Raw genomic sequence first — 14,188 nt, forward strand, 5'->3', positions numbered from 1 at the left:
TCATGAAAGAACCTCTCACGGGGCGTCAGTTCACGTGGTCATACAAAATATCTCATCCCACACTCATTCCACTTACTCCGATTGAGATGTCGCTCACCCGAATTGCCTCCTCCATACACTATCAACCTTGATGTCTGGCCACAAGCATCAACTTCAAAAGACATCGCCACTTCCACTTCAAAGCCTTTTGGCCCAAGCTCCTCGGATTCATGGAGGTGGTTGTCGAGGCTTGAGATGTTCTTATGGCGGCTGGTGACCCAATCCTAGATCTTGATCAAGGCCTTCGAGCCACCACAAGGGCTCTCTCCTAATGGGGCCAACGCCACATCGGGAACATCAAGGAGCAGCTAGCTACGGCAGAGGGGCTTGTTCTTCAATTTTCAATCGCTCAAGAATCGCGGCCCCTGTATGCTCACAGCTAACGAAAACAAAAGTAATTAGTAGTATCATGGTGGACCAATAAACGGGCTAGGGGAGCAAACATTGATACACAGGTTTTTTTGTTAGTATTCTTTTCTTCGATGATGATGACCACTTCTTCAGTTCTACTAGACGTACACATGGAAAATGAATGGGTGACGCTACTTGAGGGCCAAGCCTCCGAGTGACGTGCAGCCAGTGTCTTCCCGTCCGTTAGTTAGATAGAGTGGATGATCCATATGAGATTGTACACCTTGGCATGATCCTTCCTCAAAAGGGATATCTACACCAAGTCAGCACAACGAAACTTAGGAGAAAAGATAAGGTTTTGGTCGATGATGATATGATAGCGACCAAGACTTGGCCCAGTAGTTGGTTAGTGTCACAGCCATACTACGCACGGCTCAGTTTTCTTTTTGAAAAATAAGTAAAGGAATAGGAGATAACCGCTATGAAATTTCACTAAAGTAGGGGAAAACGTAGCATTAGTTTCAAATCTAGTTAGTGTGACATATAATTATGAGTGCACATACGACTATGAGTTGTTCACGCGGATCTTTAAAAATATTCATCATGTTTATAATTATTGGTTCATTAATTATTTTTTGCAAAAAGTATCCAAATTAATTATAAAGGTTCATAAGAAGTAGAAGGCATCTCAAATATAATAAAATTTACATCGAGAACCCTGCACCACTGAACGATTACCGCCGGCGCCAAAATGAGTCGCCGGGCGTGTTGCTTCCCTTTCCCTACGGCGCCGACTTGACCTAAGTTTGATGGCCAAAGTGTGGCTTTGGAGGTGTTAATAGTTGAAACAAGTTAGATCATTAATATTAAATGGTAATTTGAACCTTTTCTTTTTTGTGTGAATGGTAATTGGGAAGGGGAAATGATAATGTGGACATACGCGCGTTCTACTTTCAAAACTGGCAAGAAGCAGTTAGTCAAGACCTCTGTTCCCGCAAACGAGAATGGCATTTTGGCTCCCGGGAGCGCGCGCTACCGCATGAATAGTAAACAAAAAATATATAGTAAATGTTTTAAAATATCTGAATTTTTTTTTGTAGATCTTCGTGTTAGTGTCGCAAGCATCCTTGAAATTTTTCATGCGAAACAAAGCAACGGTGTTTCGCCGGTGAAAAATAATTATGGTGACATTTTGGGGTAACATTTAGTGTTTATTTTTTTGCACGGGCCAAAATGTTTAAGTTTTTTTTGCCTAAAAATTTGTATGTAGCATTTGGATGTGACAAAGAACATGTAGATTTTTTGTTGATTTTTTAAACATTTCAAAAAATATTTTCGCGCTCGGGGGCGCGGGCTCCCCGAAGCACAATGGATCTCCGCAAATGGAGTAGCTAGTACTGGTTTATTGGTCCCATTGTAATATGTGCCAAATTTTGACCATAAATTTAACTAACAAAATACCATGCATGTCATAAAAAAATTATCATTGGAAACTATGTTCAAATACGAATCCAACGATATGTTGTCATGCACTAATATTTTGTCAGTTAAATATTTAGTCAAAATTTAGCATAAATTACAAAAAAGGACTAATAAACCAGGAAGCACCTATGGATTTATGCCGGAAGTTACTGAGGCGCAATTGACTCGACTAGTTTTTTTATACTATTAATAACGGTCAAAAAGAAAGTTTATTTATACTACTATTATTGAAAAAAAACCTGGAAGCGTCCGACAGCAGCATATATCAAACCGGCAATTAGACGAGGCGTGAGGCGATGAGTAACCTCGGCCGCCCCGAACAACCTCGTTGACCGTCGTTGTGTGATTTATAAACGAAGGTTCCGTACGTCCGGAGTTGGCTGGCTGACGGCCGGCGTGGTCGCGACGCGGAATCCAGCTCTCGTCTCGTGGTTTGCCAATTCCAAGTACAAGTAGGAGTAAAGACTATTTTGAGTACTCCATCTCTCTTTCGAAATGAAATGGCCAACATTCAGTTGCACTTAGAAAAGACGGAACGAGCTTCACATTTGCATGGTTCCCACCGTCAATTACTCCTACGAAGAAAGCAAGCTCCGAACTCCCGTCAAATGATGCCAAGAAAAGTCTCTGGTGTTTACAGCTGCCGGCGGTGCCAAACAAACGAAGAGGGCCAGGGTGCTTATCCAGGCGGGCAACAGATTAATGCTGATTAACTCGCTGACAGGACAGGAAGCCGCACATGGAAGGCATGCTCGCCCGGCCTCTCCGTCTGACCGTTTCTGTTCGCGGCCGAGATGAGGACGCGCCGAGAGCCCGAGACCGGCGATTTCGTAACCTAATCTCCCTTTTCCACCGTAAACCCGGGTTAATCCCGCGCGCTCTATATATACGACCGCCATCGGCGCCACTCGCAACAGGCAACAAAGCTCCTTTATCTTCTCGTCTGTCGAGCTTTCAGCGAGCCCAAGGAGAGAGCAACGCACAAGAAACACACGATCGAGCTGGTGAGCAGCGCCGATGGCTGGAACGGAGTGGTGCTGGCCGCTGCCGGCGTGGATGGGCTCCGGCGCGGCGTGGTTCGTGGCCCTCAACCTCGTCGTGGGCGCCATCTTCGCCCTGTCGTCGCGTGCGCAGCCGCAGTCGCCCTCGCCGCGCCGCGCCGGGAGCGGGGGCGGGATCACGCGCAGGGCCTCGTCGGCGGTGCTGCAGCGCATCCGTTCCTTCAGCATCTTCTCCTTCCCGTCCTCGTGCTTCCACACCGCGGAGCCTAGCCCGGGCGCCACCGCCGCGGCCACCTTCCGAGAAACAGAGGACGCCGGGACGCCGACCAGGAGGTCGCCAGCTACACCGCGTGACCGTGTACCACGCCCACACGCGACGGCAGAGCCGGCGAAAGAGGACGCCGTGGAAGACGAGAACTCGATGAGCATGGACGAGGCGTACGCGCTCGCCCTGGCAGGGCGGCAGCGGGCGCCGCCGACGGAGGAGGAGGCGGCCGGGTCCGAGGTGGACGCCAAGGCGGAGGAGTTCATCCAGGGGTTCAAGGAGGACCTCAGGCAGCAGCGCCTCAACTCCATCTTCAACTACACCCAGATGCTCAAGCGCCGCGCCGCCGGCGGCCAGCCGCCTGCCGCACCAGAATGATACCGTCGCATCGCAAGTATGGTTGTTGGTCTGATCGTTCCGCCTCCGTGATGGTTGAAAGTTCAGGCCAACTCAGGATTGACTTGCTGTCCTGGACGTCGCCGCCGGCACAGCGGCCGGTCTGGTCCACCATTGATTTCACATGTTCATTGCTCATTTTTATTTTTATTTTCTTTAGAGAGGATTGCTTGGTGTGTTTGTTTTTAAAAAAGGGAGAGCTAGCCTTTTTGAGTTGCTTGCTCCCGTGCACATTGGCTTTTTGGTTGTGGGTTTGTGCAGATTGCTTCTTGTGGGTTTCGTATTTATTGGCTTGCACTCCTGTACATAGGCATTTTGGATTGGCTTATGTGCACTCCATGCCGTTTTCTTTTGTTGTAAGCACATTCTTTTATTTGTTTGTATGTATAACCTGAAAGTCCACAGTCAATTTATTTGTTGCAACTTGGTATTCTACATTAGTCATCAATCAAATGCAGACAACATAAGTGCATTGCAAAGATTAGTGGGAAAAAAGAACAGATTGACAAGAAGCACGACTTGATATGTGATAATTTCAAACATGTTTCTAACGTAAATACCACATACATGAAGAAAAGAAACACACTATAACTTCATAAAAACAATGGAGGTGAATGGTGCCACAAGAAACATAAGTGGCTGACAAATTACTGCCAGACAAAACCTATATTCAAGAGGATGATTGATCTTAACCGTAGAGTTTCAGTATTACCAACCTGAAGACATATAGAACCCACATGCAGCTATCCATACATGCCCAAATTATTTGATTCCAATATTCTTTAGAGTGAAGATCCTACCAAACATCTTCTATTTACAAGTACTTCTTGTGAATCCTAAACCCGCAGTTGCATCGAATAGAAACAGTGTAAAATCATCTAATCCTTGTCCACTTTGGGTGTGGAATCCTTCTTGGCAGCCTGGGCCTCCAGCTCCTTGGGTACCGATCGCTCAGCAGATCTGTGGAGATCAAAGATATAGTAGGTGGGGGATCAAATCAAATATGCCGTGTTGATTTTACCATAGTAGGAAGCCTTGAATAAAGCAAAGGAAATAGAAACCCATGCAATCATGGTATTATACTCCCTCCGTTCCTAAATATAAGTCTTTGTAGAGTTTTCACTATAAACCACATACGGATGTATATAGATGCATTTTAAGTGTAGATTCATTTCATTTTGCACCGTATGTAGTCCACCTAGTGGAATCTTTACAAAGACTTATATTTAGGAACGGAGGGAGTAGAATGGAATGATTAAAATTTAATGTTATCTTCGAAAGGGAGCTTTGTAGAAATGTGATGTGAAACGTGATTTGCAGTTTCAAACCACTGGGACATAGTACAGAGGTGAAAGACTAGCAAGTGCTGCTAATGTTATTTTGGAACATGAGATTAGTAGAATTTTTTTTCTCAACTCAGTGGATAAAGGCTAGTTACAGCACAGATAAATCAAATTGTACAAGAACAATAAGCAAGAGCAATTCCTGCCCAGGCCTCTCTTAAACTGATGCCAATCAATATGGTTAAGCCTTCACATCAGGAACCAAGTCACAGCATGGAAAAGAAGGGTAACAAAAGAAGGAATGAAAAACGAAGGGGTGGAACTAGTGGACAAGTTGGCTCTCTTTGGCATTGCCAATAGGCAATACACACATGATTTTAGGTATCGAAAAGTTGAGGTAGCTAGCCTAGCATGTGTAATCCTTTACGACTAGTTTTTAACAAAGCTAAATAAAGTTCATAATCATTTAACACAAGTGTATTAACAATAGCCTCTTCACAAAGGAAGCTATAAAAGCACAAAGAAAGCTATAAAAGAAACCAGGCTAGCATTTAAGACTGGAGGTGAAAATTGTTACAAGCCTGAGCTCAATATTAACGACAACCATTATTGGTGATATTAATTAAATAATTCGCAATATTTCAGGCTTTCAGCTCGAATGGATTATCATGAATGAAGTGATGAATATGTTGTCAGCAAAGGATGGAAGGGCCTGTAAGGCTCCATAGTCACATAAGGTGCTGGGCCAAGATATTGAAATACTAAGTTTGTAACTTGAAAGGCAGAAATCTAAATCTGAAAGAAAGCTTGCACTATCATGCAACATTAAATCTACAAAAGGGGTAATTTCCATAGTGAAATGGTCTTGTGCATAATCGCCATTCTCTCTCCTCTGCACTCACTCCAAACTCCAAAGGGGTGTGATTTGAAGAAACAAAATTCATGGATGTTCATCATGCTATAAAGTGTACACTTGAAAACTATGGTACAAAAATATGACCATACATTTTCTGCGCCCCCATTTTTTTTTGGCACAACATGAGTAGTGAATAGTATGCTATTCAGAGGTTCAGTTTTCTTTTTTGTCAAAGTCACATGCAGCCATATTTTTGCACAAACTTTGCACGCAACCGTGTGTAGAATTCAGGTCCTCTACAAAAGTTGGACTGGCCAAGCAGGTGGAAACAAAACTGAAGATTATATCTTCTAGTGAGGGAACTACTTGTCGCCAATGAATCAAGCATGGAATGATAATTCCAGCACTAGAAAATCGCTGATGATAATTTCCAGTACTAGAAAAACACGATAAAAAATTTATACCAAGAAGGCGAAATCATGGATATGAATCTACGCCTATAGCACTTATAAGCACCATATCTCTTGCTGCGATGCAGGAATAACCTCGGCGTTTCTTCATTGAATAGGTAGATCTATATATGATTTTTCAATTCGTTGAATATAACAAACAATGCTGAGCTACCGTGGATAAGAACACATCATATTGTAATTTCACAAAGAGCAAAGCTAAGATCTAAGCCGAGGATTCCGATCCCTCCAGTTCCACCGCAATTGACTCAACGACAATCGACTAGTACAAGCAAGGGAGGGGGTGGAGAGCGTACGTGGTGGCGGCGGACTCCTCCTCGAGCCAGGTCTTGATGTGGCGAATGTTGCGGCGGAAGACGGCGGACGACTGCTTCACGTCCTTCCGCAGCAGCATCACCGCCGCGCCCACGCCCACCACCGTCAGGATCAAGTTGGTCAACGCCATCGCCTCTCTGTAGAACCCTAGCGCGTGGTGTGGATCGTCGCCGGAGTTTGGGGCGAGAAAGGGCCTGCTGACGGCGTCGGAGCAGAGAGATGTTCGCTGCGTTGTGCCGAGGCGTTGAGATATGGGCTTCCCTGCTCGACTTGATAAGGTCATGTGCGGAGTCGCTAGCCCGTTAAAGGCCCACGTGGTACTTCACAAGGCTGAAAGCCCAGCTTCTGTGAACTCCCCGCTGAGACGTCCAACACCCACCGCCGGTCACGAATTGGCGGCGGCGGCGGCGACACGGCAAGATGCTATCCCGCGCCCGGCGCCTCCACCCCGCTCTCCGCTGCCTCCTACGTGCAACCGCTGCACACTCGTCACCTCACCCTCCTCCGACGCAACACATCGTAGCTGCCTCCCAAATCCCTAAACCCTTCCCCCTCTTGCGCCGCCACCTCTCGTCCCCACCGCCGCCGCCGCCGTCGCCGGTGTCTTCCCCTCCGGCGGTGGTATCTTCTGACCTCCCAGCCGTCTGTACCAATGGCAAGTGCCCGGGCTGCGGCATCGCCATGCAGTCCGCCGACCCGGCCCTCCCTGGCTTCTTCAACCTCCCATCCCCCAAGTCTCCCGACTACCGCGCGCGCCTCGCGCCCGTCACCGCCGACGACACCGGCATCTCGGCCTCTCTGAAGAGCGGGCTCCTCCAGGAGGGCCAAGAGAAGTCACGGGAGGGCCAGGCGGTGGCGGTGGTGGCATCGGAGGCGGAGGCCGAGAAGAAGAGCAAGGTGGTGGTGTGTGCTCGGTGCCACTCGCTGCGCCACTACGGCCACGTCAAGCGCCCCGACGCCGAGGTCCTGCTCCCGGACTTCGACTTCGTGGCCGCCGTCGGCCCGCGCCTCGCGTCGCCCTCGGGGGCCAGGTCGCTGGTGCTGCTCCTCGCGGACGCGTCGGACTTCGACGGATCCTTCCCACGCGCCGTGGCGCGCCTGGTCGCCGTCACCAGCGAGGCCCACCACGCGGACTGGAAGCATGGTGCGCCGTCTAACCTCCCCCGCGCAGTGCTCGTGGTCACCAAGCTCGACCTGCTCCCGACGCCGTCGCTTTCCCCCGACGACGTGCACGCGTGGGCGCAGGCCCGCGCGCGCGCCGGTGCTGGCGCGGACTTGCAGCTTGCCGGCGTTCACCTTGTCAGCGCCGCGCGTGGGTGGGGGGTGCGCGACCTGCTCAACCACGTGCGCGAGCTCGCAGGGGCGCGCGGAAAGGTCTGGGCTGTTGGCGCGCGGAATGTGGGCAAGTCGACGCTGCTCAACGCCATTGCTCGGTGCTCTGGGGCAGAGAGCGGGCAGACCTTGACAGAGGCGCCTGTCCCGGGGACAACCCTCGGGGTGATCCGGGTGGACGGAGTTCTTGGTGCTCAGGCGAAGCTGTTTGATACTCCGGGCTTGCTTCATGGACATCAGCTCACGTCGAGACTTACACCCGAGGAGCAGAAGCTTGTTCAAGTGAGGAAGGAGATGCGACCCAGAACATACAGAATAAAGGTCTCATTCCGTCCATATTATGCACATTTTGTCAGTGAATTTTGTGAGTAGGTGCTATGGGCATAAATTTTCTGCTTGTTTCCTCGTATCCTTGGACGCCCACATTTCTTGCTTGTTCTATTATGTGCTACATAGATCTGCTTTTCATTAAGCAGTTGTGATTATGTGAGGGGTAATTACTTCACCCTCTAAACAGTAACCATACTAATGTTAGTCTGAAACTGAAGTTGACAAATGTGTGATGATATACTGGATTGGGAAATTGACACCCTGAGTGTGCTTAGAAAGTTTCAGTTCTTAGACCTTTGACTATATATATCACATGTCTGGTTCAATCCGAAATAACATGAATAGTCTTTTGATAAGAGTTATTTGTGTGACCGGATTCTTAGTTCTAATTCGTTTTGTTCATAACCTTTTCAGGCAGGGCAGTCCATACATATAGGAGGACTGGCACGCCTGGATGTGGAAGACTTGACTGTAGGATCAATCTATGTTACGGTTTGGGCATCACCACTTGTGCCACTTCACATGGGGAAGACCGAAAATGCAGAGTCTATGATGAAAGATCACTTTGGTTTGCAACTGCAGGTATCTATCTTATCCTTAAAAAAGCGTTGTTTTTTCCTAATTCATTTACATCATAAAATAACTTGCTGCTTGGTGTGATATGTGCAGCCTCCTATAGGCCAGAAACGAGTGAAGGAGCTTGGGAAATGGGTGAGGAAACAATTCAAAGTTTCTGGAAATAGTTGGGATGCAAATACTATGGATATAGCCATTTCAGGTCTTGGCTGGTACGGAATCGGGCTGAAAGGAGAGGCAGTGTTAGGGTTATGGACATACGATGGTGTTGATGTTGTCCCCAGGAGCTCCCTTGTCCATGAGAGGGCGTCAATTTTTGAGGAAACGGGATTCTCAGTTTCAAAAGTCGTCTCACGGGCAGATAGCATGACGAATAAGCTGAAAGGCAATAAGAAAACAAACAAGAAGGAGATGAAAGCCAGTTCACATTCTTCTGAAGTACCAGAATCTTCAGAACCTGCTACGGTCATAGATGCTTGAGTGTTTCATTCCATTCTGTGATACTAGTTTCAGTTATATAATCATATCTTATAAACTGTCGACTGAGGTTTGAAACACATAGAAGCATAGTACAATTTAAGCTTGCTCAAGAGGGGTATGGCTGTTCATGGAAGATTTTTGTGGGAGCATGCGCGTCATTTGGACTTGCTGTTGACTGGTACTCCCTCTGTAAAGAAATATAAGAGTGTTTAGAGCACTATTGTTGTGATCTAAACGCTCTTATATTTCTTTACGGAGGGAGTAATTATAACCAAATATCAGTCAAGTGAATCTTTGTTAGTATGCTTGACTCATAAAAACAGCAAGAGAATGCCTCTCATGGTCTGTTCTCTCTTACCTTGTTTCAGCATCCATGTATCTAACGTTTTGTGTTACTACGTCAAACATGCAGAATTGCGATAGTCAGTTTTTACATCTGAATCATGTGACGAATATATTGCGCATAAGTTATATAACTTCTGTGTTGGAATTTTGAGACAGAAATCTACGGATTCACAGCTCATTTATCTATCAAAGAAGATTGCCAGAGACTTGTAAATCCCGTTGCACCCTTCACACAGTAACAGCTCTTGTTTTGCCAAAGAACATCTCACTGAATCCTTTTTCTGCTTCAGCTTGCCTTTTGCTGGACTGGTTATGTAAGGTTTTTGTTTACATTTCATTGACTGTGACCTTCGTTTCTTGAAATTGTACCATTGTTATGTACTACTAATGCTACCAAAAACACAACATGATGTTCCTTCTGCATAAAAACTGGAGAGGTTTGAAGAAATCTGCATCTGTGTACAAATGGTCTCACAGAAGCAGACACCGGGTTGCTGTCAATTGACAAGTTTTCTGGATGATTAAACAACAGCATGTGAACATCTCTGAAGCCAAAATTTTCAATTTTTTTTGTTGGTAGCTTGCCAAAGCATCTCTGAAGCCTGAAGGTGTTTTTTAACATTATTATTTTTTCGTTCTCGTTGAGAAGATGCATGTTCACTCAACAGTCTGGAATTGTACGCTGTGACTTGTAAATCTGCACCAGAAAATCACATTAATCGGACGGTAGAGATAAATGTACTGCAAAATTAGCAGTACTCCAGTTATATGCAAAATTCTGGCGCATGCTTCCATCTCCGAAGCAAAATTAGCAGGTACACCAGCACCGGATGAGGCAGAAACTTATAACTTGCACCTGGTTCGATTTCTGCTTTGCCTGTTTCGTCTGTTATGTTATCTGAGTCATCAATCGTGTAAAAGGTACTCTCTCTATATTAGTGATCTAAATAATCTTATAGGAGTATTTCTTTACAGAGGGGGTAATTTGGAAGAACGATCTGAAATGCAATATATGTTCGGCAAGTAGAAGAAGCCTGCCTTTTCAACCCAAATCTTCAGATACCATCTTTGACGTATTAAAAAACAGCAACATTTCATGTTAATTGTTCTTAACGGCTGCGCTTCGCCGGTATCAACTTTTGGAAAGTTTTTTTAGGGTAAACTTTTGAAAGTTGACTTATATACTTGCTTTTAGTAACTGAATGTCAAAAGAGTCGAGACTACAAGAAACACAAGCACATTTGGTCGACGACCACAGAGACCGGGCGACAAATCTATTAGGTTGATCTCTCTTTCGTTCGAACCCAACGGGTCGAAGGGGCCCCTGACTCGCGCCCTGATCGGGGGCGCCCAACCAAACCATGGTTGGTGGGCCCCTGTGACCTGCGCTATATAAACAGAGGTGGGGGCCAGGGCACGACTCACGAGGTTAATCGCTGCCACAATCCCCACCTACAATCCCTACCAATCTAGGGTTAGCGTGGTGCTCACGGGAAGCACACCGCCGCCGCCATCTCTCTGCCATCACCGGCCCCTACTTCACCATGGCCGGCGCTGGATCGAGCTCGTCTGGACAAGGAGAAGGTAGGTGTACCGGAATGATCTAACCTATCCGATCCAAAGCAATCTATCAATGGTATCAGCCAGATCGGGTTAGACTTTTTTCGGTTGAAAAGAAATCACAGAAAGAATCCCTCCCCCCAAAGAACCCTAGAAGGGCAAAGAAATCTAAAAGAAAAGTTGTGCCGCCGTCATGGTCGCACCTGTTCCTCTCGATTCGGACACGCATCGGCAAGCCGAGGCGTCAGACGAAGAACCACCCCGAAAGGGGCAAAGTACACTGCAGCCAAACCGCTCGACGGCGGCGCGCCCACCGCAAGGGGGACGCGCAGCCGGCGAGGGGGATGGCCACGGCGCCGCATCGGAAGCCCGCCGGATCTCTCTCTCTCTCTCTCTCTCTCTGTTGTTGTAAGCGGTGGCAGAGAAGAAGAGAAAAAGAAAGGGAAAAGGGAATCCGCTCGCGCGGCGCAGTGGTGGGCGGCCGGCGCAGTCGTGCCTCGCCCCTACTCCACAGAGAACGGCATCGACGGAGGCGCAAGGTGAGCAGAGGAGGGCGCAGCAGGCGTCCCTCTCTCTCTCGGGAAAAGGAAAAGCCAGGGGGAAGAGATGCGGCTAGGCTCGCGCGGTGGTGGACGCCATCGCCAGCGGCTCGACCGGACCGGCGCGGTCGCCCGGCGACCGGGACAGCGACGGGTTGAGGAGAGGAGAGCGGCGCGCGAGGGGAGGAAATGGATAGGGTTTCCCCTCGCCCCTGCTGTTGGGTCGGTTTTGTTCGCCCGCAACGAACGCGTGGCCGTCAGCTCCAATCCGACGGCTATGACGCTAACCCTAGCGCTGGGATGGGCCACTGGGCCGAAAGTGGACTCGCGCGGCTGGGCTCTGGTTGGCTGGCGCGCTGAGCAGGCTGCGGGCGCAGGAGCCGGACCATGCCAGCCGCTGCTGGGCCGTGGCCAGCCGCCGCGGGCGCGCGTGCCGGGCCAGTTGCCAATTTTATTTTCGTTTTAATAGTTTCTGTCAAGTTTTTTGGGTAGTTTTCTAATAGATTTTCTATGCAATTTTTTCCAACGAAAATTTTTGTTTAGAAAATATAAAAGTAAACAGAAAATGTTTCTGAAAATGATAATAGAAAATTTTCAGAAAAAGAAATGTTCATGAATTTTGTACAACGAAAATAATAAAGTTCATGAATTTTTCTTTAGTAAAAGAAAAAGTTTCTGTAAAGAGTAAAAAGTTCATGAATTTTTATTCATGTTTTTTCCGCTGCGTAAATAATTAATAGTGCTCTTTTACAAAGAAAATAAAAGTTTAGACAGAATTAAAATTTTAAGAGCATGCTAAAGTGATGAATATGATTATGTTATTTTTTACGACCAACGATGTTAATAACATGATCATGTTTTATTATTGAAAATAAAAGTGCTCTTTTAAAAGTGAAAAGAACTAAAGTAAAAGATTAAATTGTTGCTTCTCTAATGCTTTTTTGAACCAATCGGTTAAAATTGTTTAGAGAGTAAAAGAGTACAAAATTGTTTTTGAATAGAATATTGTAAAGTTTCCGTTGCAAAGTAAAAGTTTTATCCTCCAATTAAATTGGAACCAACGGGAAAATTTAATTGAAAGAAATGTTCTTAGCAATGTTTTTCCCCTGTGGGTGAAATAAGATGCAGATAGTTTCCGCTATGACAAAAAAAAGATATTTGTTTTAAAGTTAAAACATGGTATTGTTATTTTCTGACCAACGTTGATGATAACAGTGCTACAATTAATGAGTCTTATGTTCAAAGTTCAAAGTTTAAATATTTGATAAATTTTGTATCAAAGTGATCAATTTTTAGAGAACGGATAAAGATCAAGAAATGATCTTGAACTAGAGAAATATATATTTCTTGTTCCCGCTGCAATAAAGTTGATTCTTAGCAAAGTTGTTTAATACAAATACTATCATCACATTGTTTATGAGTTATATGCATTATTTCCATTTCCGCCCAACGGTGATATGGAATTAATGTAGAAGGATGATGTTTATTCTAATTCTGCCACAACGGTGATTTAGAATATAGAAGAAAGTTTCAAAAGTTTAATGTGCATTTTTTTAACCAGATCACGTAGGGTTATTTTTATGCCCATTATTCTCAGACTAAAAGTTTTCCATGCTTTCATTCGTGAAAGCGAATGGCTGGGTACTTGTGACCCGAAAGATGACCAAGAAAGGTCATAACGTGAGGGAGTATGTTCTCTCTAAAGAATGGCATCAAAAGAAAAGAAATAGATCATTGAGAGTCTTGGTTGATGAATGTCTTTCATGTACTCTCTATGAAGAAGATTTTTCAGTCAACATGATTTGAGATGAAACAAGCAACATGCGTGTTTAATTTGACCAACGTCGGATCAAGCATGTGTGTCAAAGAGCATTCAGATTTATTCCTAAATTTGATGATTGAATATGCAGGCAAAAGAGCCAATTCTGGCATTTATGTTCCCTTATAGGAAATTACCCGCATGGAGAGAAAAGATGATTATGATAAAACCCGCATGGCGGGAAATGTTTGGGAAAATACCTGCGTAACGTGGTAAAGCTGACATAATATTATGTAAAAAATCCCGTATGGCGGGAGAATTCTGGCAAGAGAAAGATATGATAACTCATGTGCTTTTAATGTATCCCACTCTGGGAGAAACGAACGGAGTAACTGAAAGGCGCAACTATACACTTATGGATATGGTGCGCAGCATGATGAGTTATTCCAACTTGCCATTGGGATTATAGATGGAGGCGCTTAAAACCGCCATTCACATTCTCAATAGAGTACCAAGCAAGTCGGTGCCCAAAACACCGTACGAGCTATGAACAGGAAGGGTGCCCTCCCTACAACACTTCAGGGTGTGGGGGTGCCCTGCTGAGGCCAAAATGTTTAATCCAATCATTGCAAAGTTAGATCCAAAAACAGTGAGTTGCCACTTCATTGACTATCCAGACAGATCAAAGGGTTTTTGTTTCTACTGTCCAGACAGATATACAAAGTTTGTAGAAACAAGACATGCAGTCTTCTTAGAGGATGAAATGATGAGGGGGAGCATGGTGCTTGGAAAATTGATCTTGAGGAGAA

General features: G+C 45.9%; 3 protein-coding genes across 3 annotated transcripts; 2 read left to right on the forward strand and 1 right to left on the reverse strand.

Moving 5' to 3' along the window:
• The first annotated feature begins 2,790 nt into the window (after positions 1-2,790).
• Positions 2,791-3,943, forward strand: LOC123121365 (uncharacterized). Its single transcript, XM_044541321.1, has one exon. It carries the CDS (start codon positions 2,890-2,892, stop codon positions 3,514-3,516), a length of 627 nt encoding a protein of 208 aa, XP_044397256.1. The 5' UTR covers positions 2,791-2,889; the 3' UTR covers positions 3,517-3,943.
• Positions 3,944-4,166: 223 nt separating this feature from the next.
• Positions 4,167-6,716, reverse strand: LOC123121366 (uncharacterized). Its single transcript, XM_044541322.1, has 2 exons — positions 6,440-6,716; positions 4,167-4,494 (listed from the first exon to the last, which is right to left on the reverse strand). Exons 1-2 carry the CDS (start codon positions 6,586-6,588, stop codon positions 4,413-4,415), a joined length of 231 nt encoding a protein of 76 aa, XP_044397257.1. The 5' UTR covers positions 6,589-6,716; the 3' UTR covers positions 4,167-4,412.
• Positions 6,717-6,776: 60 nt separating this feature from the next.
• Positions 6,777-9,322, forward strand: LOC123121364 (GTP-binding protein BRASSINAZOLE INSENSITIVE PALE GREEN 2, chloroplastic). Its single transcript, XM_044541320.1, has 3 exons — positions 6,777-8,111; positions 8,535-8,702; positions 8,790-9,322. Exons 1-3 carry the CDS (start codon positions 6,879-6,881, stop codon positions 9,174-9,176), a joined length of 1,788 nt encoding a protein of 595 aa, XP_044397255.1. The 5' UTR covers positions 6,777-6,878; the 3' UTR covers positions 9,177-9,322.
• The last annotated feature ends 4,866 nt before the right edge of the window (positions 9,323-14,188 follow it).

The sequence above is a fragment of the Triticum aestivum genome, chromosome 5D (genome assembly GCF_018294505.1).
Source record: "Triticum aestivum cultivar Chinese Spring chromosome 5D, IWGSC CS RefSeq v2.1, whole genome shotgun sequence".
Taxonomy (NCBI): domain Eukaryota; kingdom Viridiplantae; phylum Streptophyta; class Magnoliopsida; order Poales; family Poaceae; genus Triticum; species Triticum aestivum.